At 50.6% G+C, this 27,072-nt stretch overlaps 1 protein-coding gene across 5 annotated transcripts in view; it reads left to right on the top strand.

Moving 5' to 3' along the window:
- Positions 1 to 25,473, top strand: part of Tanc1 (tetratricopeptide repeat, ankyrin repeat and coiled-coil containing 1) — a 226,937-nt gene extending 201,464 nt beyond the window's left edge. For all 5 annotated transcript variants that reach the window (XM_028871438.2, XM_028871733.2, XM_028871656.2 and 2 more), the window contains exons 20-27: positions 12,152 to 12,285; positions 13,667 to 13,790; positions 14,561 to 14,736; positions 16,840 to 16,972; positions 18,749 to 18,840; positions 20,746 to 20,892; positions 21,762 to 21,862; positions 22,403 to 25,473. In XM_028871438.2, coding sequence (XP_028727271.1) covers positions 12,152 to 12,285; positions 13,667 to 13,790; positions 14,561 to 14,736; positions 16,840 to 16,972; positions 18,749 to 18,840; positions 20,746 to 20,892; positions 21,762 to 21,862; positions 22,403 to 23,855 — 2,360 coding nt within the window. In that variant the 3' untranslated portion in view covers positions 23,856 to 25,473. The remainder of the gene's footprint in view (positions 1 to 12,151; positions 12,286 to 13,666; positions 13,791 to 14,560; positions 14,737 to 16,839; positions 16,973 to 18,748; positions 18,841 to 20,745; positions 20,893 to 21,761; positions 21,863 to 22,402) is intronic.
- The last annotated feature ends 1,599 nt before the right edge of the window (positions 25,474 to 27,072 follow it).

The following is a 27,072-nucleotide window of genomic DNA, read 5'->3' on the forward strand; positions in this document are numbered from 1 at the left end:
ATTGTGACTTCGTGCATCCTGCAGTGACAGTGATTGCAGGCGCCTCAGCCTGTGTGCCGTGCTCTCCAGCCTGGTCGGTCTTCAGTGCGGGTGGGGTGGACTCCACATGTCCTTCGGTTGGTCCTCACCACTGTAGGCGTTCTCAGCGGTGAAGGTGGTTACTTGGTCAGTGGTTTGCTTGGTCCTCATTCCTGAGTGTTCTCAATAGTGCTTTGTGTCCAAAACATCCCAGAGTGTCTTGGCCACAGCACAGGCCAGGATCCCTCCCGAGAGTGGCTCCTGTGTAGGGTGTGGGAAGGTGGAGGAACAGCTGGGTTCTTTGTGTGGAGAATACACTCATTATTTCTCCTGGAACCCTTGTATCTATTTACAAGTCTGCTCAGTGCAGATGCAGTTATAAACAACTTGGCTTTAAGGTGCTGGCGGGCTTCTAAGGGTGGTTTCCACGTCTGTTTCAGGCTCCCCCACCCGTCTTTGAAGGGTGCACTGTTTGCTCCGCAGTGTCTCTGCCCTGTTTGGTGTGCAGTGTCTGCTCTCACAGTCGTGAGGGGCTCAGAGGTGGGTGCTGGCTCCTCTACCAAGTCCTTCCCTACTGTCCGGTCAGGACAGACTTTTGCCGGCTCCGTGTACCTTTTGGTTCACGGGGTCCCAGTGTGGGCACCATGGCCCCTCCTGGTTGTCTGAAGTGATGACTGCTCTCAGCCCGTGAGAGACCTCATGGAGTGGGGCAGTCGGGAGGAGGCATGGTCCTGTGCCCTTCTTTCTCACTGGAGCGCCGCACCTCACTGCTGAAAGTCCACACACACGTCATCAGCTTCGTTACGGAGTCTAAAGACGTTCATCTACCACCGTGTGTAGTCTGGGCACTGCAGGGAACCCACAGGTTTTACAAAACTCTAAGTGCCTGCTGATGTGGGGGAGCAGAGGGCTTTGCTTAGAAAAATCTTCCCTTTCATGAGGCTGTGCTTCTTGTCTGTCCAGTGTTTAGAGACAAGCCCTTCAAAGTGAGTTCTGTAGTTGAGATAGCTCGGGGCTACTGCCTCCCCCTCTTCCCTTCCTCCTCCTCCCCCCTCCTCCCCCTCCTCCCCCTCCCCCTCCTCCTCCCCTCCTCCTCCCTCTCCCCCTCCTCCCCCTCCCCCTCCTCCCCCTCCCCCTCCATGGAGAATAAGGAGTGTGACCTGTTAGCAGAAACTGCACCACCCCTGAGGCTGCCGCTCTGTGACACCCACAGACTGTCAGGCAGTGATGGTCCCACAGTTTCTGGGCCGCCCGAAACATGGCACGAGCCCATCAGATGCCTGGGTTATCTGTCTCAGCATTCCACAGCCATGACCAGTCAGTCCTGGCTCCCACAGAGTCCCGACTGAAATGAGTTACTATTTCCATGTCAGTGTTTGATGTGAATCAGCCTAAGCCGAAATGACGAGGGACACTTAACCGATGACCTCACGCTGTGCTGTGGGAATCGACACACCATGCTTCCAAACTCTGTCCAGTGTGAGTCTGTAGTCTGCGTCTGGCTGTTTAGCCTCCCTCTTGGGCCCTGGTTTTCCAGCCTGTTCCTGAGAGCAAAGGCTTCCTCCCCACAGGTCTCATCAACCTCATTCTGCAGCTCCCTCCTCATTCATTTTATAGAGTTATGTGGGGGAAATGTTTGATGGATAGGGGCAAGACAAGGAGCCAGTGGTGTGCTTTTGTTTGGTAGTCCTGTCCTGTCGGCCTTGTTGGATTCACAGATGAGCGCTTGTGTGTGTGTGTGTGTGTGTGTGTGTGTGTGTGTGTGTGTGTGTGTGTGTGTGAGAAAGAGAGGGAGAGAGAGAGAGGGAGAGGGAGAGAGAGAGGGAGAGAGGGAAAGAGAGAGAGATCACAAATGGGTTTGGCCTGCCAGCTAACAGGTATATTACTTCCTGGTGCAGTGTGGGCGTGGCTCCTGGGCCCCGCCCCCTTGTATCTATAACATCTCCCTCTCCTGGGCCCTTACTTTCTCCAGCAAGCTTCTGTGTACTGACTTGGTTGCTTCCTCAGAGGCCCTTTGCCTGGGCTTTGAGAATACAGGATGTTAGCTGCCTTTGAGGGCTGTCCTTTTCCTAATTTTGAAAGGGGGGTTCCCAGCAGGTCCCATCAGAGTCAGTTATGACTGACGAGAAACTTTGTGTAAAGTGCCAAGTCTTTTGTTTTGAGTCTGTGATGTTTGTGTTGGTGAACTCTTGCAAAGGAGTTTGGTCATCGTTATTAATTGGCTCCCATTGCCAAAGCTGCTAAATAAAGATGCTTGATTGGCTGCTGTTCCTAAGGCGAGCCAAGTTTTCTCCTGTAAGCGGAGTGGGCTTTGGTGTGTAAGCTTTGGGCTGTGGTGTGTGTGCACACGCACGCACGCCACGTTTCCTAGTTGGGTTGAAGTGCATAAACTAGTCCCACTTCACTCCTGACTGTTTCTTGGTGGAACCTGGCCACCTCTGTCCCGAGTGCCCTGCCAGATGGCTGCTGTGTCCACAGGCCTCCAGTCGTAGGGCAGGATGTGTGCATATACCTGTCTCCACACTGGATCACAGAGCTGGGAAAGGGAGTTTCCTCCTTTGTGACTTCAGGGTTCCCTTGTCTGTGGGAACCCTCTTAACTTTCTGGTCTGTGGCCTTCGAAACCTGGGTTTATCCATAGCTGCCTCAGAACACAAAAAGCTGAGTGCCCTATTATATTACTTTAAAAATGACTACTTTTTTGTTTTTGTTTTTGTTTTTCGAGACAGGGTTTCTCTGTGTAGCTTTGCGCCTTTCCTGGAACTCACTCTGTAGCCCAGGCTGGCCTCGAACTCACAGAGATTCACCTGCCTCTGCCTCCCGAGTGCTGGGATTAAAGGCATAGATAGCCACCACTGCCTAGCTATGACTACTTGTTCATTTGAATTTTATCTTTGGTTTTTAGGTGGGTTAGGGGTGGGGCTTTTAGTAAGAATTTATATCTTAAGCTTGCTGGGTTCAGTTTGGTCCTCACACAAACAAGTTTTGTGTGTGTGTTTGTGTGTGTGTTTATATATTGTATTTATATTTATACATTGTATGTATAGATATAAATGTGTGTGTATATATATGTATATATGCATGCAAAATGCGTATATGCATATATGTGTGTGCATATATACAAATGTGTGTGTATACACACATGCACACACATATCCCTTATTTAAAATGCTTGGTGCCAAAAATTTGGATTTGTGGATTTTCCAGAGTGGGATATTTTCATAACTGGTGATGTTCAAAGATCTAAAACTTGGAGCATTATGCTGCTGTTTTTGAAAAGTTTCATGTTTTAGATTTAAGGATTTGGAACACTCACCCTTTATTCCTTCCCCGTAGCGCACAGGCCCGGTGAGAGACAGGGAGGAAAGCGCTTGCCCAGTACTTTCTGGGGGTCTATGGAGAATGTGTGTGACACTAACCAAGAGATGTGACACCCTCTCCCTTCTTGTCACTGACACCCAGTGTGATGTCCCGCACATGACTGTCCAGCTCAGCTTGTGCTCAGCTGTGAGGGAGAGAAGGACAGACCGTGAGACACGTCTCCATGCCTTTAATGGAATGAAGCATGCCTTCGGTGTCTTGGCAGGTAGCTGGATCTATCCGAAGTGTGAACATTCTCAGGAGTTCACACTTTAGGAGTGACAGCTGTTCAAAGCTCTGGTCCTCAGACAGATTTTTAGAGGAGCAAAGCGCATATGAAATAGGATTAGTGTCATCTGTACTTTTGGAAATTGTGTTTAGGTTAAATTTATGTTTTTTATAGCACACATTATTCCCAAGGCCTATTTGGAATAATATCAGAATAGGGGCCAAAGGGAGGCAGGATTCAGATCCAGGTAACAGCTCGGATGGGCATGCTGCGCACTGGTACCAGAGTGCCCTAAGATGCACTGCCCTCCTGGCCTCAGGAGCCCCGTGGCCAGAGTGAAAAGGGAACACAGCCATGGCAGACTGTTCTTCTCGTCCATGGGAGGAAGTGGGCAGCCCTTAAGGAGCACAGAATTGTTGTTGCGGTCTTCTCCTTCAAAAGACGCCCACAAGAAGTTGTTTGGTGAATTCGGTGTCTTTAGAGCTGACTTCCCAGAGGCAACAGAGAAGGAGTCAGGAACTCAGAAGGCAACCAGGCTTCCACTTTCTGCATGGCCTTGGGCAAGCCAGTGAACTTTTCTGGGTCTTTCTTTCTCATAGGCAATAGACAAGACTAGCACTTGCCCCCCAGGAGTTGTTGAGTATGAAATGGATTCGTGGATATGCAAAGCCATGAAGCACTGCATAGAAAGCGCTTCACACATGGCATAGTGTGTCATTAAAATGGTTAGTGGGGCTGGAGGGAAGAAATTCAGTATATATATATATGTGTGTGTGTGTGTGTATATATATGTATATATATTAATCTATACCTTAGTAATATGCATATACTAGCTCTCGAATATCTGTTAGCCTCTGAGCTCCTGGTTCACTGAGAGGCTCTGTCTCAAAAAGTGAGAACAGTAGAGGCCAATACATTTGATGTTGACCTCTTAGCCTCCACGTATGTTCGCACGTGTGTACACACGTGCACACATGGAGGGCAGTGGCTAATAAAACTAAAACTTCCATGTACTCAGTCGTTAATCTTGAGACACAGCTTCACTGGTCCACAGTCTCATTTCCCCTAACCCACCAGATGAGCGGCCCTCACTGTAATTCTTGCCCCTACAAATGGCTGTGGGTTATGGAAGACTTGGAAAATCAAAATGCAGAAGAGACACTAAGCTGCTTTTTTAAGAATTTGTTCACTTACTTTTATTTGTGTGTGTTGTGAGCAGCATCAGCCTGTTCAGTGAGGAAGTTTGGGGAAGCACTGGCTGCATTCATAAGGGCAAGGGCAGAGCGCTCCCTGGAGGGACCTCTTGGGGCTGTGCTGGGGACGTGCTTCCTTCCCCAGGGCCTAGAGCACTGGCTTATGATGCAAGGGCAGGATTTTTTTTTTTTTTAATTTTGTTTTAATCTTTGTTTTCATTTCATCCTTTAAGTTGGTGAGGATGAGCTGATATATGAGCCCCCAGCTTTGTAGAGATGAGTTTATACATCTTGGAGAGTCTGTTTTGTGTCTAGTGAGAACCCTGGCCTCCCTCAAGGATGGACAAAAATGCCTAAGAAATGAAGTAGGAAAGTCGTAGCCCTGTTCTGGGACAATTGCAAAGACATGTTGCCTTGCCTTTGGGTGAAGGCACCACTTTCAGGGACCTTCCTGAAATACCCGAGTGATAGCCCCGACTGAGTAGAAGGGTATCCCCTCCCCTACACACACACACACACACACACACACACACACACACACACACACGCATGCACGCACGCACGCACGAGGGTAATTTCTAGTTTCAGTTTACCTTTTAGATTGGTGGTTCTCAATCTGTGGGTCACAACGCTTGGTATCCAGCCATGCTTTCACAGGGTCTCCTAAGACCATGGGAAAACACAGATATTTACATTACGATTCATAACAGTAGCAAAATTGTAATTATGAAGTAGCAACAGAATAATTTTATGTTTGGGGTCACCACAGCATGCGGAAGTGTGTTAAAGGGTGGCAGCACTAGGAAGGTTGAGAAGCGCTACTGTTGATGAAATAGCAGAGAAATCTCCAACCCTTCTTACAGCCTTTGCTTTGCCCTGTGCTTTACTGTGCACGCTGTGTGGCCACTGTGCCGCCAGGCATCACCATCCCTGTCACATCTCCTGGTTTCTCCCTCAGCCACAGTGAGGTGACTTCTCTGAGAACTGTACTGCTTACTTTTAACATTGGTACTTCCGTTGTTTTTAATTTTTATAAAACCGAGAAAGGCCAGTATCACGTGGAAATAAATTGTACACATGAACACACACATATAAACAAAACTGAGCTGTTCTGCTCATGATGACCTTGGAGTCGGGGGAAGTGTGTAGAGCAGAGGCAGACTCTTGCTTAAGAGCCATGGCTGGCTATGAAGGTCAGTTTGGATTCTCCACATGCAGTGTGTAGAAGATGGCCGTCTGGTACGGAGGTGTGGTCTCGGTCACCTTCTCTCCAAGTCTCCAGGTCAGGTCTAAGAGGCAGAGGAGGGGAGCGAGCATCCCTGACTTGATCCTCAAGCTGAGCCACCTTGGACCAGGTCAGTGACACACCCTTGTGTGTTTGAGTGACAGGTCTGTTGTAACATTTTATAAACAGCCCTGTGGATGCAATGACTCTGTTCCCAGCAAGTTGACAGTTAAGAGTGGTTTCTTTTCATTAAAATTAAATCTTTGCCCGGAGAACTTCAGTATGCAAAAGATCCTGCCAAATGATCCATTTTATGGTGCAAGGAAGTGTTTCTCAGGGATGTTTTCAGTCAGCTCAGACGGGGGAGTGTCAGTCAGGTTTTTCTTAAAATGAGCATCTGCCATGATGAGTCTACTCATGCTCAGAAGACAGCGCTGCTGAGGTGAAATTATTCAAGATTGTCAGGGTAGGGAATGTGCTTTTTTCCACAATCGAATCACACACAGATGATATCTTGCCAAGTAAAAAGAGCGCTTGTGTCTGGCGAGCTTCGGTGCTGTGTGCTCCCCCAGACCGGGGGCTTCCCTGTCAGGTGTCTTTGTGTTTTGGTGGTGGAAGAGAAAGCATCAGTGCCCTCCTCTCCCACCCTGGTCTCCTGTCTTTCATGCCCCAGCCTCCACTCCTTTCTTGTCCGGTCCAGCCGAGTTCACTGACCCTCTTTAGAGCTGGGGCCGAGGTTGGCTGTCTCAGCAGGATGGTTGGAATTCCTGAGCGGAGCTTGTTTGGGGTTTGTTTGCGGTACCCTCCATGCTTCCCAATATGGGAATATGGTATCCTGAAGTCCTTGAGGCTGCTGAAACTTGAGATGCATCCTCGCCTGGGGAGTTTGTGAGGAAGCTAAAAATACTCTGGGTAGAAGAGGAAAGCCGTGTCCTGTTGTCTGTCATCAGTAGTGTCTCCTTAGGATTCCTGTAGAGAACCTGATCTGGTTTGAGCCTGAGCAAAGCGGATCTGTGCTGACAGGTTCCTAACCCCCCCCCCCCCCCACCCACACACACACACACTTGAAAAACTGAAGTCACAGACACACAGCAGATCGGGCTGTGAGGAAAGGTGGAGTCCAACCTTGTCGCCCAGCCTGGCAGGGCACGCATGTCAGCCTGTCAGCTGCTCCGACTTCCGGCTTCTCTGCCAGCTGGTGAAACACACAGATCCTATTTTTAGCTCAGGGCTGTCTGATGTGTTACTGTTGAAAGACATCAGTAGCAGCTGCAACATAAATCGTGATTTAAAGGTCCTGTTTCTCACAGGGATGAAGCTTCTCCACAAAATGAAAGAAGGCAGCCTTTAGTAGGCAGACCACTCAGGTCTCATCCAACGCAAGGCTGGGCTCACTTCTTTCCACTGAGTCCCGTGTCTCTGTGTGCAAACACATGTGTGCGTCCCCATGTGCCTTTTGATCCCTTTCTCCTCCTAGTTGGTACAGCCAGGAGGAGGAGGGTCCCTGAGTGAAGGAAAATTCCAGAGCAGCAGCTGGCACCAGGATCCTTCACGGTCCACTTGCAGAGATTCTGTTCAGATCAGTTCAGATGGTGTATATTATAAAAGAAAACGGTAGAATTTTTACACCCTTCATACCCCCTAGGGTGGGGCCAGACCCCTCTAACAACAGATGTGGTAACAGGAGCAGAGCACACCAGAGCGCCATACCCTGTGAAGCCCACGTGTACAGGACAGAGAAGTGCTCACCGCCCACAGAGGCAGTTGAGACGCTGGCTTCTGACTCAGCCTTCTGCACAGGCCAAGACATGCACAGGCTACATGGACAAGGCCAGCAAGTGTGAGGTTTGCATGGCTGCTTCTCCAGATTCTGTCTCGCCCTCCCCGGGCAGAGAAAATACCTGTCAGGGGAGAATTCCCATAGAGCTGCCAGTTCCCACACAAAAGAGGGCAGCTCCTTTGTGCCCAGAGCTCCTTCAGGTATCTGAGTTTCTCAAAATAATCAATATAGCTTTTCTGCCAGAGGCAGATCTGGGTGTGGCATGTTCTGGTCTTCTGCAGTGCAGAGTACCCCCGCCCCCGCCCCCCCATCCCTCGGTCGTCATGAACATCACCACCACCATCCTTGTGGCAGGAACAGACTGTATTGGGGATTCCCTGCAGCAAGGTGGGCACTGGCTTAGACGCTCATCTTCTAGTTTGGACCACCTCGGCAGCTGGCTCTGTGAGTGTGAGATGCTTTCTTTACCTTTACCACCATGCATTGTGGCATAAATGTGACTTGGTGCTTATCTTTTGGTCCACGTTTATGTGTAAGTTTGAATGTCTCCTCCTCCTCAGGGGCAGGAGCCTGTTTGTATCATGCACGATTGTACACACACACACACACACACACACACACACACACACACACACACACACACTCTGAAGTAAGAATTTCTTGGATAAACTAGAGAAATATTCTGTAGATGCCCTTTGGCATCGCCCTAGTCAGTGTTCTGTTGCTGTGAAGAGACACCATGACCAAGGCAACTCTTATAAAGGAAAACATTTAATTTGGGCTGGTTTACCATTCAGAGGTTAGCCCATTGTCGTCATGGTAGGAAAGGTGGATGGCAGCATGTGGGCAGACAGGGTGCTGGAGAAGTATCCTCGAGTTTTCTGTCCAGATGCACAGGCAGCAGGAAGAGAAAGGAGCCCCCGGGCCTGACTTGGGCTTTTGAAAATTTCAAAGCCCCCTGCCCGTGACTCACTTCCTCCAGCAAGGCCACACACAATCCTTCAAATACTGCTCCCCTCTGGTGACGAAGCATTCAAATCTGTGAATCTGTGGGGGCTCCTCACTTTCCAATGACACGGGCTTATTCCTCTTGTCACCCGTACCAGTGTGCTTTGGTGGCCTCAGTGTTAAAATCTAGTAATAACAGATAGGGCGGAGGACGTTGTGTTTATGACTCCGTTCTTCAATACTTAAGATGTTTTTAAACAGTGAGATTCGAATTGAACATCTGACGACCCTTGGGGCTCTTCACACCCTCTTCCTGTCTGCTTTGACCACTTTCACTGCACGAGTGAGGGAACCATCTTGGTCAAACATAGAAAATACACCTTCTAGCAGTATTTTCCAGCTCACCCTGAAACCCCGGCATTTCTGGAGTGCCTCCGCTCCATTCCGGACCCCTCTCAGTCCAAGAGGCTCTGTGTGCTGGCCCTGTACCTCCTGCTAGAGTCTGTAGTTCCTGCCTTGGTGTCAGCTCTGACTTTTCCCAGGGACTGAGGCTGTACCACTCACTCCCTTGGAGAGCGGAGAGGGGTCCTACTTCCTGGAGCAGCGCGCTACCCCAGAGGCCAAGACAAGCCGCTAGGATGTGCTGGGCTATGTAGAAAAGCACAGTTGCTTTGGATTTTAGAACATCCTGACAGGCAGCAGATGCTAGCCCGGGCGTGCTCCCGGTCAGGCCCGAAAAGCCTGGTGTCAGCTGCTAATCTGCTGCTGCCTCTGGTCCTCTGACTCCATCCTTCTGTGCCGTCTGCTGCAGAAACAACCAAGAGACTTGGGGTCAGTCAGAACTGTGCCCCGTGAACACATTTTCTTAGAGAAATGTGCTGACCCACTTCCTGAGTGGGTAGCAGATGTGTGTCACGGAGTGAGGAGGGACTTAACGGTGAGCAGGAATGGCCTGATTGGGCCAGGCCTGCAGAGTGCTCCTCACCTCCCTCCCCAGCCGCTGGACACCCGGGGCCATCCATGAGGGAGCTGCTGGAGGAGGGTCGGTGCCCCGACTGTGAGGTCCACATTCATGCCTCAGGGGCTCAGGACCAGAAACACAATGAGAACTGACTTGCCTTTCTGGAAGGATGGGGGACTGCGTGTTCCTGATGTCTTCCTGCACTTCAGATGCTAGCCCCCCACCCACCCACCAGATGAGGTCTCCCTGGTGATCTGCTCCCTCCGTGGTTCCTGCCTTACTCCATCCATACTTTCTGAACAGACTAGGGGTGGAACTCCAGTGATATCAGCAGGTGTCAGGCCCAGCTGTTTGGTCTGCTGTGTGTATGTATATGTGTGTGTGTATCTGTGTGTGTCTGTCTGTCTCGTGGTTAACCTCAGTCACCAGAGCCATGTTTAGGAGAAAAGCTGGAGGAGTTGTGAGCAGAGGGGAGAGGTTTAGGAGCCAACCCTGATGGCGTAGATTTCTGGAGGGCCCTAGGAGGAGCAAGTGTCAGCTAGCCACATGCAAGGGGTCTGAAGAGATAGTGTGGGCAGGCACGTGTATGGAGAGCAGCCTCGCTGAGCAGAGGCTTCTGAGGTTCTCATTACCACATGCCCAGCTCTCCTGAGGCGGCAGAGGTCCCCTCTTCAAGACAGCTCTTACGGTGTGGGTTGACTGTGTAAGACTGGCCTATGGAGTTGTTGAGTTGTGTTAGGTGTGGGGGCATGCATTTTCACGGATGTGTAAAGTTCCCACTGTGTGACGTCATCGCCGGTATTTCCCACTGTTGATGGCAATGTGGTATCTGGCTTGAGGCTGTGTGAAGAATGCTGCCCTACAAGTGTGCATTCACCTGGCCTGTTGTCCAACCACGGTCTCCGGCCATCATTCCCATCAATGAGGAACAGGTGTCCCCTCATTCCACATCCGTTTCTCAGTTACATCAGCTGCTGAGGAGGATGGGCACTTTTCATATGGTCGCTGGCATTGACTCGCTCCTTTGTGAAGGGTTTCTTCTGTTTCCGCTCTTGTAGCCTGAGAAGTCTGCCTCTTCCCTAGTTAACAGGAATACGTCTGTCTTCTGGAGGCTGAAAATTGAGGATATATTTAAAAACAGAGTTTTCCAGGAAGGCTTGGGAACGGCTCCTCCTGGCCGCAGGATGCTCCCTTCTGAGGAGCATCTATCCTGTGTGGCTCAGAGCCATGCTGTCCCTTTGTCCCACTGAAAAGCCGCTATTTTGGCCTGGGTTGTCACTGACCCCTGCTGCTGCCCTCTCTTGGACATAGTTCCTGTGACAAAGCGGAAGCCAGGATGTAGGTGAGTGGAGGCACAGTCAGTCACGTGAGTGTTCGTTCCCGTTGGTACTGTGCCCCGCCCCCCCTGCATAGCACTGGTCTGTGATAAGCTGGCATCCACCCCAGCACCTTACTTTCTGTTTTATAACACTGAATCTGACTTGTTAAAGAAGTTTTTACATTCCAGCAAGGCAGGAATGATAGGGTGGGCATTCTTCATTATCTCAGTAATTCTTTTTATTGAAAAAAAGGTTTTAATTTTTGTTAATGTGTCCGTGTGCACGTGTCCATGTGTGTGTGCGCATGTGTGCCTGTGTGTGTGTGTGTGTGCGTGTGCGTGTGTATGTGTGTGTGTGTGTGTGTGCGTGCGTGTGTGTACCACAGGAATGTGGGGGCCCATGGAGGCCTCTGGAGCTGGGGTTACAGGTGTTTGCGAGCAGCCTAATATAGGTGCTGGGGACTGAACTGGGGTCTCCCGGAAGAGCAGAAAGTGATCTTCACCACGGAGCCGTCTCTCCAGCCCCTCTGTAATTAGGTTTCGTTGAGCGGACTCTAACTGAAGGCTAAGAGGCTGGATTTGAGTATAACACCAGTCTGTTTGTGATATACTGTGTTCTGATTATCTCTTGTTGAAGAAAACAAACCCCAAACTTAATGAGTCTGGGGTTTAAGCAAAGCATGCTGGGGCCCGCTGGTGTGTCTTGACCCTCATAGCTCTAGGAGTACAGTTTGACTTGAGCCGGAGACTTACGTAGGACAGCTCACACACAGATGGCTGGCCCCGATGCCGTCCACGGAGAGCTTACCTGAGACTGTCAAGGGCATGCAGGCCCAATTTTGTCCCTGTTGATCTCAGCCCAGAGCTGCTCAGTCTTCCTCACAGCTTGGCAGCCGGCTTCCCGGAACAAGCATTCAAGGGGCATCACAAGTTGCCCATTTCCAGAGACCCAGGCCCAGACATTAGCCTAGTGCCGCCGTGCTCTGTGGATGGCAGATGTCATAGACCACCCAGACTCGGAGGGAAAGAGCACAGGCACAGAGCCCCTCGAGGCCCTGGCTCTGCGTCTCCCCTCCCTGCTGACAGCCCCCCCCCCCAACCCCTCTTTCCCTTCCCCCAGCCCTGACTGCTGCTGCCGGGAGAGGAAAGCTGGAGGTCTGCGAGCTGCTGCTGGAGCATGGAGCTGCTGTGTCTCGGGCCAACAGGAGAGGGGTCCCCCCTCTGTTTTGTGCAGCCCGCCAGGGGCATTGGCAGGTACCCGGGGGCCCCTAGATGCTTCAGGAACAGTGGGTGGGGCTGGGATTCACTGCTGAGAGCACTTGTAACCCTTGAGGCTCTGTCCCATCCCTGGCTTCTCCCTCTGCTGTCATGACTGCTCCCCAGAGGCCAACATGACGGACAGGTAGAGTCAGCGAGGCGGACGGGCTGGCCAGAAGACTGGCCACGCCACAGACACACAGTAGTTCCCTTAACTCCAGGAGGATTGGATTAGATCCACCATGGCATATCCGCTGCTGTTATTCTTTGTAGCCTGTCCGTACAGCATATTTGAATTACAGCTGCCAGGCTGCTGCTTGGGAGAACCATTCTTACACCATCTTTAATGCAAGGGAGCAGCAGGGCATCGCTGGCCCTCAGCTTCTGCCTGCGTTGTGAAACAGTGACCACATCTCTGCTCATCCTCGGTGCCATGGTTGCGCCTGCATTGTGCACACACACAGCTTCAGGACCACTCATACAGTGACTAACCCTCTGCCTGCCTCAGCGTCTCCTAACTGACAAGGAAGTGGGGGAGGGGATTTGCTGGTGCGAGAAGTGAAAGCAGAGGGAACATGCCACTCCGTCACTGGCATTGAAGCAGGTGACGTGCCTGGGTAACCTGGGCCGACCCAGTGGATAAAGTGGCTTCCTCCAGCACAAGGACTGCATTCGACTCCTGCCTGTGTTTCTGATTTTTCTCCCCAACCTTACTAGTGTGCATGGTGTAAAGCACACTGCTGATGCCGAGAATTCACTTCGTGAAGCTTTGCTCAGAGTTGCCCTCTGAGAAGGACAAAGCCACCCCTTGATGCTACATCTCGGCAAAGCATGTTCACTGAGGGTGCAGAGTCGCTCTCCTGCCTTAGACCCTTCTCTTGTGACTATAGTTCACCCCCTCTCAGTTTGTCCACAGATGTCAAATCTAAGGACACTCAAGTCCCTTATAATGGCACGGTACTTGCATTCAGTCCGTAGATTGAATGCCATTAGTTGGTTAAATCTATTGCGTCAGAACCCTAGATGCACAGGGCACTGTCCTTGTCCTCAGGACCAGTTTGGAACCTTAATGGCAACTGCCGGCCCCTTTCCATCCTGAGTTAGCCCCGCCTCTTCCCAATGTGACTGTCCTACCATCACCTAATTGTGACTGGCATGCCTCATTACCAATTCTACCTGGTATGCGTGATTTTGTGCATATAATAACTGAGCACACTAAAAGAATACATAGAAAAAGATTTTGCTGAAAGGAATACAGTAGAAAGATTGTTTGGGCCCCACATATCACATATCGGGTGGGAAGGATGGAGAAACGGGCTGGGTATAGAGACTGAGGCTGTAAGCGCAGCAGGGGGCTGATTCTCAGTGCCTCTTTCAGATTGTCAGATTGCTTTTGGAACATGGCTGCGATGTGAACCTGAGTGACAAGCAGGGCCGGACACCTCTCATGGTGGCTGCCTGTGAAGGACACCTGAGCACTGTGGAGTTCCTCCTCTCAAAAGGTATGGTGTGTTGCAGTACGCTGGCTACTTTTGCAGAGACCCACTAGTACTTTGGGCTTCCCCATGAGTCTTTTTGTCCTGTGGCTTTTCTAAGGCATGATGCAGCCTGGGGGCTTATCATTCAGCCTTGGTGAGACCCTCTGGCCATCACACCTGCTCAGGCTGATACACTCCCAGGCGGGCATCCAGATGGTGGGACCCCGCATCTGGATGCCTGCAGCCCAGGTTTATTCAGGTTCTGAGATTGTATTACTGGACTTGAGGATTACAACCTGTGTGGCCCAAGTCAGATCCAGCGGCCCCTCTTCAATAAGCCAACTAAAAGAACCAAATTAGAAGTAAAAGGCAGAAAAAGGAAATCTACTCAGTGTGGTCACATTGGGAAAGGGACAAAGGTCCAGCAGCCTCCTCAAGTCTGTCTTGGGGTCCTGAAGTGAAATCAGTGTTTAATGTAAGGGCCAAGGATACGAACATCTAAGTGGTTCCGGTTGAGGTATGGTCCCACATGCCACTGGCCCATCATTGTCTGGGCTTCCATCTTGTTTTGTTAGGTGGTCTAGCAAGTTGTTAAAACTGGGAGAACTCTTCGTGGGAGACAAGTTCTCCCTCTGGCTGGTGCGGTTTCCTTCTCTCAGCATGAGATTCTTAGGGGAAAATCTCATTCTTTGGGGTCCATTTTTCAACAGTCTGATAGTGAGATTGGGAAACACAAGTGTCTTTTAGGACACCTTCATTTCTGCCAACCAGTTATAAATGGACTCTTCTCTCAGGCGCTGCTCTTTCTTCCCTGGACAAAGAGGGCCTGTCAGCATTGAGTTGGGCATGTCTGAAGGGTCACAGGGCCGTGGTCCAGTACCTGGTTGAAGAAGGAGCAGAGATAGATCAGACGGACAAAAATGGCCGTACTCCCTTGGACCTGGCCGCCTTCTATGGTGACGCAGAGACGGTGGGTACTAACGGATGTTCACTTCCGGTGTGGGCGCCTTCCCGTGTGCAGGATGGGTCAGATGTAACAAGGTGCTTGCTCTGAGGCACAGGCTCTTTGAAGGTATCTGTAGATTGTGGCCTCTGTGTGTACACACACACACACACACACATGATATATGGGATCTTTTCAATTGTTTATAACTCTGTTATGTGCAGTCCAACCCAAGACTGTTAGTCAAGGTTTTAATGTGCTCTTTAAAGCCTGAAAGTCCTACCCCTACCAACTGCATGTACTGGAGACATGGAGTTGAACATGGATGCCCGATTCAAAACTTTATTTTATTTATTTATTTATTTTTTTTGGTTTTTCGAGACAGGGTTTCTCTGTGTAGCTTTGCGCCTTTCCTGGGACTCACTTGGTAACCCAGGCTGGCCTTGAACTCACAGAGATCTGCCTGGCTCTGCCTCCCGAGTGCTGGGATTAAAGGCGTGCGCCACCACCGCCCGGCTCAAAACTTTATTTTTATCATGTGATGCATATAAATAAAATTCCTACGTAAGTCATTCAGAAACCACTTTCCCTTAAGAAAAATTATTAATTAAGGGAATAGTTAGTTCATAATATACTAATTGTTTTAAATTATTTCTAGTTATAATTTTCATTTGGAAACTGAGAACTGAAGATGTCTTCCAGGGCAGATGCCATGCTCTGTCAGCATGCGCATTCCAGACCTCTGCAGGCACCAGGGCATTGCTGAGCTATCTGGGAGTCTGCTTTCTTAGTCCCGTGCATCCGATGAGAGGATGAGCCAGAGAGACACATGTCGTGCTGTGGAAAGGCGGTGACCTGGGGCCAGGATTTTATTCATGCATTCAGGCATCAGTAGAAATATCACTGGACAAATAACTCTTAAAAGACCCCCCTCTCAATCTTTATGGCTCCATGCTCAGAAATGCCCTTGCAAGGTCATAGGGTAATCCTTTGTTTTTTAAAGATAACGTCTCACACAGCCCAGCCTGGCCTCCAGCTCCCCACTGTAGCCAAGGTTGGCCTTGCACTTCTGACCCTCCCCACTCTACCCCCCCCCCCCAATACTCTGACGGCAGATATGTGCGCCACTATCCTTGGCAGTAATTCTGTTTTTAAAGCTCCCTAAGGACGGCCCACCACCACACAGCCCCTCTCCACTCCCGTCCACAATGAATGGGAGCTTGCATTTCCATTATGGGGCTCCAGCGTCTTGACGTCATCGTTAACACCCTCCCCCACTCTTAGAAAATACAGTCCTGTGAGTGTGGGTTGATACCACACCATGGCTTTGATTTTCATTTCTCTGACAACTAGGGACTTAACATCTATTTCATGTGCTTGCTGGGTCTCCTCTTGGCAGAAATACCTGTTGAAGTCCCTCACCCACATGTTGGTTTGGTTTTATGGTTGGTGTAGCTCTCTCATATTCTAGACAGTAACTTTGCTAGTGTCATTTTGAACACCCAGCAGATTTATTGGTAGGAAACCCCTCCTGTTGCAGACACACAACCATCTAAGCTGGACAGAAGTTTCTTTTCTAGTAAGTGGAAAATTTGGAGTGGCCAAGGTAGTTTTTGTTCTTGGCATTTCCCGTGCCGTGCACACACAGCTGTTTCCTCATCCCCAGCCTTGATGCGGTGACCTCAGACACCCCGTCTTCACGGTCCTGACAGTGTCATCCTTTTCTCAAGCCCTGAAGTGACTGACTCTGGCCCCTCTGGTTCCAGACTGCTCACGTCTGCAGCTTGTCCTCTCATGCTGTGTGAGTCTGTGTCTGGAGCATGCCAAAGGCCACTGCAGCAGCCTCCCTGCTAATTGCAGGTGAAAAGGTGACCGTGAGTCTTGTCTGTGGCCGTGGAAGTGGGGTCAGACACAGATCCTGTACGTGGGCTCACACCTGTCTGTACCCGTCGGCTCGCGTCCCTCGTCACTGACAGCAGAGTCGCTTCAGCAGAGAGAGTCTAGCCATGGCTGTAGCCCCTTTCCTCGGTGTCCACTGACACACACCCACGCCTCCCACCCCACCCCACCCGCAGTGACCGCTCCTGCCAGGGACTGTTCCTCAGGCCTGTGCTGTCCCTGCTGCTCTAGGTGCTGTATCTGGTGGAGAAGGGAGCCGTGATCGAGCACGTGGACCACAGTGGGATGCGCCCCCTGGACAGAGCCATTGGATGTCGAAACACCGCGGTGGTGGTTACACTGCTTAGAAAGGGAGCCAAGCTAGGTCAGTGAGCCCCGCTCCGGGTCAGCGGGGCCTTTCCTGCTGGCGGCGTGTGTGTGTGTGTGTGTGTGTGTGTGTGTGTGTGTGTGTGTGTGCGCGCGCGCGCGCGCGCGCGCGCGCGCTCGCTCTCTCTCTCTCTCTCTCTCTCTCTCTCTCTCTCTCTCTCTCTTTCTCTCTCTCTCTCTCTCCTGCTCTGTCTCATGTCTCATTTAATCCCAGTCATCCTGTAAACTGAAGTTGCTTTTGATTTTCTTGTTTAAAATTACATTTTATTCTGTGTGTGAACACAAGCTATACACAGAGGTCAGAGGGCAGTTTGTGGGTCCCAGGGATTAAACTCGGGTCCCCAGCCTTGGAGGCAAGTGCTCTCAGCCCCTGAGCCATCTTGCTGCCTTTTAGCATATAACATCCTCTCCTGGTAGGCAGAGAGCAGAGGCTAAGGGGGAGGGACACTCACAGCAGGAAGTGTTAACATCTGCCTTGTTTACTGCTGTGATGAGAACATGGCCAAGGCAACTAAGGAAGGAAGAGAATTCAGAGGGGGAGTCCGTGACCATCATGGCGGGGAGCATGGCAGCAGGCAGGCGTGGCGCTAGCGCAGTAGCTGAGAGCTGACATCTGATCCAGTAGCATGAGACAGAGAGATAACTGGGAATGGTGTGGGCTTTTGAAGCCTCCAAGCTCACCCCTGAGACACACCTCCTCCCACAAGACCACACCTCCTGATCCTACCCAAACAGTTCCACCAGCTGGGGCCCAACCATTCAAATACATGAATGTATGAGCCTATGGGGGCCGTTCTCATTCAGACCACTGCGGTTGGGCTCTGCTGCACTTGCACATGGGCTGAGCATCCGCAGCTCAGAAGGCCCTGGATGGTTCTGTAGAACAAGCTGCTGTTCTAGAGTTATCATGACAGCTTGACAGAAAGTTCTGACCCCGGTGCACACAATCGCTGTGAAGGAGACACTGAGGAGAGAGTGGCCTTGGCCAAGGGTTGTGTGGAGGCCCACGTATGTGGCTAGTAGAGCCTCAAGTAAATTCGGCATGTATGCAGGGAAGAACTATAGGGCCCATTTGGATTTGCTACCCAGGCCCTTTGACCATGAGCAGGTCTGGGTACAGGGGGCCGCATGGAAAACGGTTTTTCCCAGTGTTTGACCGGTTTCCCTTTTTACCTTGATCCTGTATGTAGGTAGTGGTGATGCCGTCTTTGTACTTGAAACCAAACACAAAACATGGGGTGCTCCGTGGCCTCCCGAGGTCATAGTACGTGGCAGAGCTGTCTGTGTGTGACTAGGAGTGTCACAAGGCCAGGTTAAGGGCTAGAGATGAGGCTAGAGCCAGACCAAAAGAGAAGCTGGCCAGGGACCGGGCAGGGGACCCAAGCTAGGACCTCAGAGTGGACTGCGGTCAGAGTGCAGGGACCTTGGGGACAGCAGCTTCGCACCCCTGCCGTACTGGGTGCTGCAGGGAGCGAGGAGGATGCCCTTGAGGGCCTCCTTGCTTTTCTGGACTCCTCCTCAGGTGAAGGTGAGCATCTTTGTTTCCAGTGTTAGTGGAGCGATAAGATAGCTTTTGTGGGCGCTGTTGATTCCTCCACAGGGCTTGCCGGGGCATAAAATAGTTGAGAAGCTTAAACCAGCTTGCTAGAGTCCCGCTGCGGGGAACTGCCTTGCGGCGAGTTCCTGCAGCTGGTCCTGTCGAGTGTCGGGCTGCAGAAGGAACCTGCCTCCTCCGGGCCGAGGAACCACCTCTGACGGCGTGTTTATTTTGCAGGAAATGCCGCTTGGGCGATGGCCACATCCAAACCTGATATTTTGATTATACTTTTACAGAAATTGATGGAGGAAGGAAATGTGATGTACAAGGTAAGAGGCTTCGTCCCTTTCTGGGCTGCTGCTGTTGACTTGGGACCACCCCTGAGTTTGGTGTTGGATGTTGCAGCCATGCTTCTGTCAGAGAGTGTAACTTCACAAGAACGGAAGTTCCAAAACTTTCCAACCTGACCTCTTGCCCAGGAGCCTGTTAATCTCCAAACAGCAGACTCTTAATGGGAGAGCACTTCTCTTGGTGGTTGAGAACAATTGTTGGTGATACTCGCGGCGCTGGCTGTGACTTCCTGTCTAAGCCACTGCTAGGTCGGCTGGCATGTCCCACGGGAAGGTCCCTTGGCTTCCCTGCCTGTCAAATTTCCAAGCATGGCACTGGACCTCGTCAAGAGGTACATGGCAAAAGACACCAAGGAGCATTTGTAGAAGAAGAGAACGTTTCAGGGGACAGGAGGAGGATGACACAGTGGCTAGTTGTTGGCTGCCGACCTTGGCAGCCCCTCGGCATCCTAGACACCCCCCTCCCTGGAGAAGGAGAGGCCGGAATCCTACAAGTTGTCCTCTGACTCCCACGTGCACCTGTGGTGTGTGCATGTGCCTACACAATACATGCCAAGTACATCAGTGTATTGGAAAAGGAAATTAAAAGAACCATCCAGTGTTCCCCTCTCACCCCCGGCCTTTCACTTTCCAGTTCTTAATTCTCTAAATTTGGGGATTTTAAGTGGTTTTAGTGATATTTTTATTGAATGTGGCCAAGTAACATGCTCTCAGTTTTTCAAGAGATAGGTTTTTTTTTTTTTTTCTCAGTTTCCCTCAGAAATGGAAATAAAACCTACAGATTCATAAACTTGACTTTCAATTTTCCCGGAGGAGCTACCGGTTTAGATCCATGGTGGGTAGCTCTGGTAAATGCATGCAGCTTTGCAGTCTCTCCAGACCGGTCGGCCACTGCTGGTCTGTGCGCACAGACGAGGCAGCGTGGCTGTGCCCCAGGAAAACCGTAAATCTACGTCTGTGGCCGCGGCCTGGCTTGGGGAGGTGTGGAGGCCCTTCACATAGGTTACCGCTCCTTCCGGACCTGTAATTAGGTAGAATTAAGATTCCCGGGGGTGGGGGCGGGGGGCGAGATCGTGACTATGTATTCCTTTCCACTGCTCGGCAGCTTCATCTGCTGTGTTTTTCATTTATTTCCTTTTTGTTGTGGTGGTTTTTTTTTTTCTTTTCTTTTTCATAGTAACAAATAACTAGGCATGCAGCATGACCCAGCAGGGTTCCCAGCTTGGAGTCGGTTGGAAATTGAGTTCAGGGTGTATATTGTTGTGGCTTTGAGGTGGTTTTAATGGGGGTTCTGCTAGGTAATTATGTCAGAAATATCAAGCCATTTCCAACAGGCTGCCGCTCCTGCTGTGCAGTGGGCTGCCTGAGCAAATGGATTTCCTCAGCCTGGAGAGGGGTGGGCTGGGGCTCCGATTTTTGAAGTCAGTTCTTCAGCACTTCTAAAAGAAGCATTATTATTATTCTACAGCAAGCTGCAGGTTTATCCGAGAGGCACTAGCTGCCTTAGAAACTACAGCATTTTTTTTCATCAGGTTTCTATTATACTTGAAATTAAAATATATTTCAGCAAAACACGGTTCTTGAAATAACACAGAGATTACATGCGAGAAGATAATTTGATGGGTGAAGGATGGGGAGTTCGTGATTTTGCAGTTTACAAACATTGTTCTTGTTCAGCCATCTTTCTCCTTGCTGGGTGATTACATGTGAAGTCGGTGCGGCCTGATCATGTTCAGACTAGTCTGTCTCCTGGTTCCTACTAAGACACCTACCCATCCGGATCCTTCTCCTGGGCCGTGATGGTTTTACGTGACGGTCTTCAGCATGGTGGTTCATCTTAGAGCCCCTGGGAAAGGTTAACTTGATGTGGGTTTTGAATCCTAGAAAGGGAAGATGAAGGAGGCGGCCCAGAGGTACCAGTATGCCTTAAGGAAGTTCCCTCGGGAAGGATTCGGAGAAGACATGAGGCCGTTCAATGAACTGAGAGTCTCCCTCTATCTCAATCTGTCTCGATGCCGGAGGAAAACAAACGTAAGCCAGAGTTGTTACCCACCCCATTCCCCATTTAGCAGCAGGGGACGGCCATCCCCTAGGCTCAGTCTTGGGACTGCCAACCTGACTGGGGTGCTGTGGGGGCTTGGGGCTCTCAGGGACCTCTTACAGGTCCGGGTCACAGCCACTGCCCACCTCCCAAAATGCTGGTGGATGCACTGACGTTGAACTTCCTTTGCTTCAGTGAAAGCAGCAAATGCCAGCTGCGCCCCCTCTCCCAAGCTGGGATGCCACCAGTGCTGTGAATGATCCAGAAAAAGTCCAATAGTCAGCCTCTCGCAGTCAACCTGCCCTGGGGCCGTTTTCTCAGAGGGCCTGCTTAGTAAACACTCAATTGATGACCAGTAGTGGTTAACTTGTAGTTTGTTACTAGTAGATGTTTTGTAGTTCTTCCTACTGATGTTTTGAACGGCATCCTCCCCTCCCCTCCCCTCACTCCCACCGGGTGTAACTCACCTGCCCCGGGGCCGCACCACATGAGAGAGCAGAAGGATGCAGCCCTGCACACAGACACCCACAGACTGCTCTGCTCCTGGCCTGGACCCTCTCCTGCCCCCTCTGCCTTCTGTGCCCTGTTACCCCTGCCCTCTCCTGAGTCATAATTGCTGCTTCTGTGCTGGATTCTTAAGAGTAGTCATGTGCTCCGATTATCCAACTTTAAACAAGCAGACGGGGAAATGCGTCTTGCCCTGCTCCCCCCCCAACCTCCCGTCCCCCGTCCCCCGTCCCTCGTCCCCCCCCCCCCCGCCCCCCCCCCAGTGCTCTGTTGCCCTTAGAGCAGAGCTCCTAAGAGACAGACCCTTTTCTAGGCGCTACCTCTGACTCGTGTGTTTAAATGTTGACTCCAGGACTTTGGCTTGGCAGAGGAATTTGCTTCGAAGGCTCTGGAATTGAAACCCAAGTCCTATGAAGCCTTTTATGCCCGGGCAAGAGCAAAAAGGAACAGCAGGTACTGTCTGGGGTCACCCACGTGACTGCGGGAGCCTAGATGAGTGTGAGGGTATTCCTTCCTCAGGGTTGTTACTCAGACAATCCCCATCCCTGTTAACAGAGACCAGTCGCTTCCAAGAGCGCGGTAGTGGGTGGTACCAGCGGCTACCCTTTCGTTTCCTGGCATTCTGGTGACTTCCCCACCATACCCCAGCACAGAACACCTGCTGAGGTCTGGTTTCAGGGAGACTGACAAGTCGGGGTGGCACGGGAGCGGAAGAGGGTTAGAGGGGGACATGATGAGGTCCGAAGAAGATAACATGAGCAGGATTCTGGCACCCTCTGTCTGCGGGTCTGTACAGATAGATAGGGGGCGCGGAGTCACAAAGCAGCCCTGGGTCAGAGGGCAGCACTGGACTTGGCCCCGCATCTCTGGGCCAACCAGGACTCCCCCACCTCAGCCAGTGCTTGAACCTCGCCGACGGCTAGCGTAAGGGCGGTTCCATCCTGAGCATGCTCCTATGTGGCGTCTAATCACATCTTCTGCTTCCATATGAAGGCAGTTCCTGGCAGCTCTGGCAGACCTGCAGGAGGCCGTGAAACTCTGTCCCACCAATCAAGAAATCAAGAGGCTTCTGGCCCGCGTGGAGGAAGAGTGTAAACAGCTCCAGAGGAGCCAGCAGCAAAAACAGCAGGGTCCCCTGCCAGCTCCGTCCAATGACTCGGACAATGAAGAGGATGCGCCAGCCTCCAGTTTAAAGGACCACTTCCCCATCGAGGAGGCAGAGGAGGAAGAAACGTCTTCACAGGAAGAACCCATGTCCCCAACGCCCAGATCCCAGCCACCGCCGCCGCCGCCATCTGCCCCTTCCCCGTATATCCGCAACCTTCAAGAGGGCTTACAGTCCAAAGGCAGGCCAGTGTCACCACAGAGCAGGACAGGAATCAGCAAGTCCCTGAGAGAGACTGTAGCTCAGCCAGGCTTGGTTATGCAGCCGACCAAACAGGCACAGATAGTGAAGACCAGCCAACATCTGGGTTCTGGGCAATCGAGCATGAGAAACAGCAGCGCAAAAATACAAGTCTCCTCCCAGAACCCTCCCCCAAGTCCAATGCCTGGTAGAATATCCGTGGCCCCTGCGGGGAGCAGAAACCAGCATTTGGAGGGAACGGGTCCCTTCACTGCAGGAACTGGTTGTGGCCACTTTGGGGATCGGCTGGGCCCCAGCCAGAACCTCCAGCTGCAGCGCAGTGAGAGCGGAACTGCATATCCTCTACCAAGCAAAATCAAAGCCGCCGAGCGCCTCTTGGCTCATGCCTCCATGACTGTGGATGTAGCTCCTCCTCCGAGCCAGGGTGGACCGGCGGCGACGAGCTGCGGCGGCGGCGATGTGCGACACCCCGCTTCCCTCGCCAGCTCAGGCTCTTCTGGCTCGCCGTCTAGCAGCATAAAGATGTCAAGTTCCACCAGTAGTTTGACTTCAAGCAGTAGTTTTTCAGATGGATTCAAGGCCCAAGGCCCAGACTCTCGAATCAAAGACAAGGGCACTAGCCAGGTGCCGGGCGGCACCACTGAACACAGGCCCCGCCATACTCCCTTCATGGGCATCATGGACAAGACCGCCAGGTTTCAGCAGCAGAGCAATCCTCCGGGTCGCTCCTGGCACTGCCAGGTGCCAGAGGGGCTTCTGATAAACACAGCCACTGCAGCTGGCCTGCAGCCCACCTCCGACAAGCCCACTCTCCAGCCAGGAGGCTACTGTAGCCAAGCCAAACCTTGCTCAGTTTCCCCCCTGGGCACGGGTGTCCCCAACGGGGCACAGGCGAAGGAGCCGGAGGAGAGTAAGTGCCAAATCCCAGCCCTCTGTCAAGACAGCAGGAAAACTAAGGGTGTGCCTCACCTGTACCAGGAAAGCATCTCGAAGCAGCCGCCTCACGTCGGCTCGGAAGCTCACAGGAGCCACCTCACCTCAGCGAAACCAAAGCGATCGTTCATAGAGTCAAATGTGTGAGCCTTACGCTGTCCCTATGTGGTAGTATCGAGTGCCGTCTGTTGGCTTGGGTAGCGAATAATGTCTTTTTTTTTTTCTTTTCATAATAAGAATTACATTTTAGCCATATTCTCCACCTCTGGGGTGGATCTGATGCCACTGACATATTAAAAATGTAGCGTAAAACTATAGTACATAGCTAGAAATCGCCCACCAACAGGAATGCTAAACAGAATTAAAAACTACCCTCGGCTTCTACCTGTCAATTTAAAGGCTGCCAAGAAGATATCACCTCATGCTGTTCTCTTAGGAGATGTTTGGTTTGCTGTGCACAAAAGCACATTTACTTAGAGAAGAAAGAAACACCCACTGGTAAAAGATTTTAATTCCCGACATAATACCTGGAAGTGTATTCTGGGAAAGATGGGGGAATGTTCGAGAAGTTACAGATCCCTTTAGTCACACCCCAGTTCTTACATATGTATAAACGTTGCAACCTGAGTGCTTTCTGGCCAGATATAATAATAAATGTGACTGTAAACAGCAGGTTTTTTCCTGTTACTGAAATACGAGCACACCCAAGTATCATTCCCATCATGGCAGTTACTCAAAGGGGATCACACATTTACTTCCATGTTAATGGTCTTTTTTGCAGAGTATTTTTATAGCCCTTTTTTTTTTTTAATATATTCATGCTTCATGGTGTTGCTGATAGAAGGGGAATGCTATCTAGACTTTCAGTTGGTAACCAGGTCAGATACTTTTGTGCAAAAGTACCAAGACAAGCACTCTTGGTGATGCCGACAGCTTAGGTCTAACTGGTTCCAAAGGCGCTCTGGACAGCGACGGAAGTCCCGGAAACAAGCCTCCGATGTCCTCTAGGGACAGTTTACACAGGACCCTGGAGGTCTGGGGGGTTGGTTGTTTTCATTATGCCGTCATTATCTCGCAGTCACATGTTGTATATAGAAACAGCTAGCCCAGTTTTATTCAGGCTTGTACATATAACTCAGAAGAAGTTACTCTGAAGACAAACCACAGAACCCTGCCATCCATCTGCATGTTCTCTGTAAGCTCCATCCATGCTGGTCACTGCACTGAACAATGCGCTCTCGTGGCATGTTAACAGGATACCCCTAACGGCACTTTATCTCGTTGTCTGAACACCTCTGAGGTGCTATTCATCTGTAAAGATAAGGTACAGGGATGAACCTTGGCTTATGGTATTTTGATATGAAAATGGTGTTATTGGAGGATGTTCAAATGCTGGTTTGAGAGAGATGGGGGGGAGTATTTTATATGTTGAGATGTGAAATGTATTTTCCAGACCTGGGGAGAAGGAAGTTCTATATTTGCAAAATGTTTTAAAAAGGAGTAGCCATGATGTTCGTGTGAACATCACTAAGGTTTTGTACGAATAGGAACCTTGCAGTGTCCTTCGGCATATGTTCCTGTGTGTGTAGCGTGCTTTGTACAAAAGCTAGGCCATTTGTATGAGCTTTCTCTGAGCTCTGCTCTAATTCCTATGGCTATTTATTGTTTTCTTTAATATTTGTGAAAGTCTCTCTCTTTGGTTATGTAGTTTTGTTTCTGCACATCTACTGTACTTCTCCATATGGAATAAAAACCATTACTACAAGTGGGTTGGCATTCATTGATAAGGCTAAGTAGACAGTAGACCTCCTCAACAGCTACCTGCCTCGTTTTAATGGTACCCTAAAGGGTGAAAAACACTTTGGGTTTTGTTTGTTTGTTTGTTTGTTTTTCGAGACAGGGTTTCTCTGTGTACTTTTGGTGCCTGTCCTGGATCTCGCTCTGTAGACCAGGCTGGCCTCGAACTCGGAGATCTGCCTAGCTCTGCCTCCCGAGTGCTGGGATTAAAGGCGTGCACCACCACTGCCCAGCCTGAAACATACTTTTAATATAGCAACAGACACATGTTTCATCTTCATTCCACAATAAAGTAGAAGCTTCTAGAAATTCCAGAGTCCTCTAGCATCATAATTGGTGATTTTTCTGTCAATAGGGAAGAAGCATGAGGAACAGGAATGTGTACTAACGGGCTGGCTGGCTGGCAGCAGGTGACCTGTAACATGGACTGGCAGTGTCCTGTGCTCCGTTAGAGGGCAGAACTCTCTGAACAGCTCGGGGGCTGGAGAGATGGCTTGGCCGGAAGACCTGGCTTCAACTCCCAGCACCCACATGGCAGCTCACAACTGTCTGTAACTCCAAGATCTGACACCCTCACACAGCCATACATGCAGACAAAACACCAGTGCACATAAAAAAATAAAATAAAAAAATAAAGAACGGCTGGTTCTTTAGCACATTTGCACTATTCTTCACTTAAAAGGGTCTTTTTGTCTTTACACCCACAGACTTGATTCAGAGCAGTCAAGAGTGAGATTGTTTTTGTTGTATCATGATACACGGTTCTTACTTGAAATATTTGTTTATGTATTTTTAACTTAAAATTTTTTGAGACCATTCCATGAATGCATACTGTATTCATATTTCCACAGCTTCCTGTGCCCATCCAACTCCCCCCCCCCGTCACCCCCATGCCCTCTCACATTCATGACCCTTCCGTCGTTACACACACACACACACACACACACACACACACACACACACACACACACACACTCTACTGAGTCCAGTTATTGTTGCTTGCTTGTATGGACATGCATTTCGGACTGGATAGCCTATGGGGGCTTGCCCCTTGAGAAGATCGATTCTTCTCTCAGCAGCCACTAATCATCTGTCGTTCTTCATCTAGTGGTGGGGACTCGGAGATTTCCCTCATCCTTGTTGGCATATTTCTATTTTTTCCAAGTAGTACTTTTTATATCTATGTAAGATTATTGTTTTTTACATCCTAACCACAGTTCCCCCTCCTTCCTCTCCTCCCAGTCCCTCCCCCAGCCTCCTCTCCACCCCTCAGGAGCCCAGGTCAGTTGATTCTGTGGGGTTTTTGTGGTGTCCTTGACTCCTCTGGCTCCTACAATCTTCCTCCCCCTCTTCAGCAGGATTCCCTAAGCTCAGCCTACTGTTTGGCTGTGGGTCCGCATCTGTTTCCATCAGTTGCTGGATGAAGCCTCTCTGATGACACTCGGGCTAGGCACCAATCTGAGTACACTAGCTAAGACTCCTAGCCGTGGGGGATACAGAGCCTGAACCGGCCATCTCCTGTGACCAGGCAAGACTTCCAGTGGAGGGATTGGGACACCAGCCCAGC

Source organism: Peromyscus leucopus, chromosome 4, assembly GCF_004664715.2.
Source record: "Peromyscus leucopus breed LL Stock chromosome 4, UCI_PerLeu_2.1, whole genome shotgun sequence".
Classification (NCBI taxonomy): domain Eukaryota; kingdom Metazoa; phylum Chordata; class Mammalia; order Rodentia; family Cricetidae; genus Peromyscus; species Peromyscus leucopus.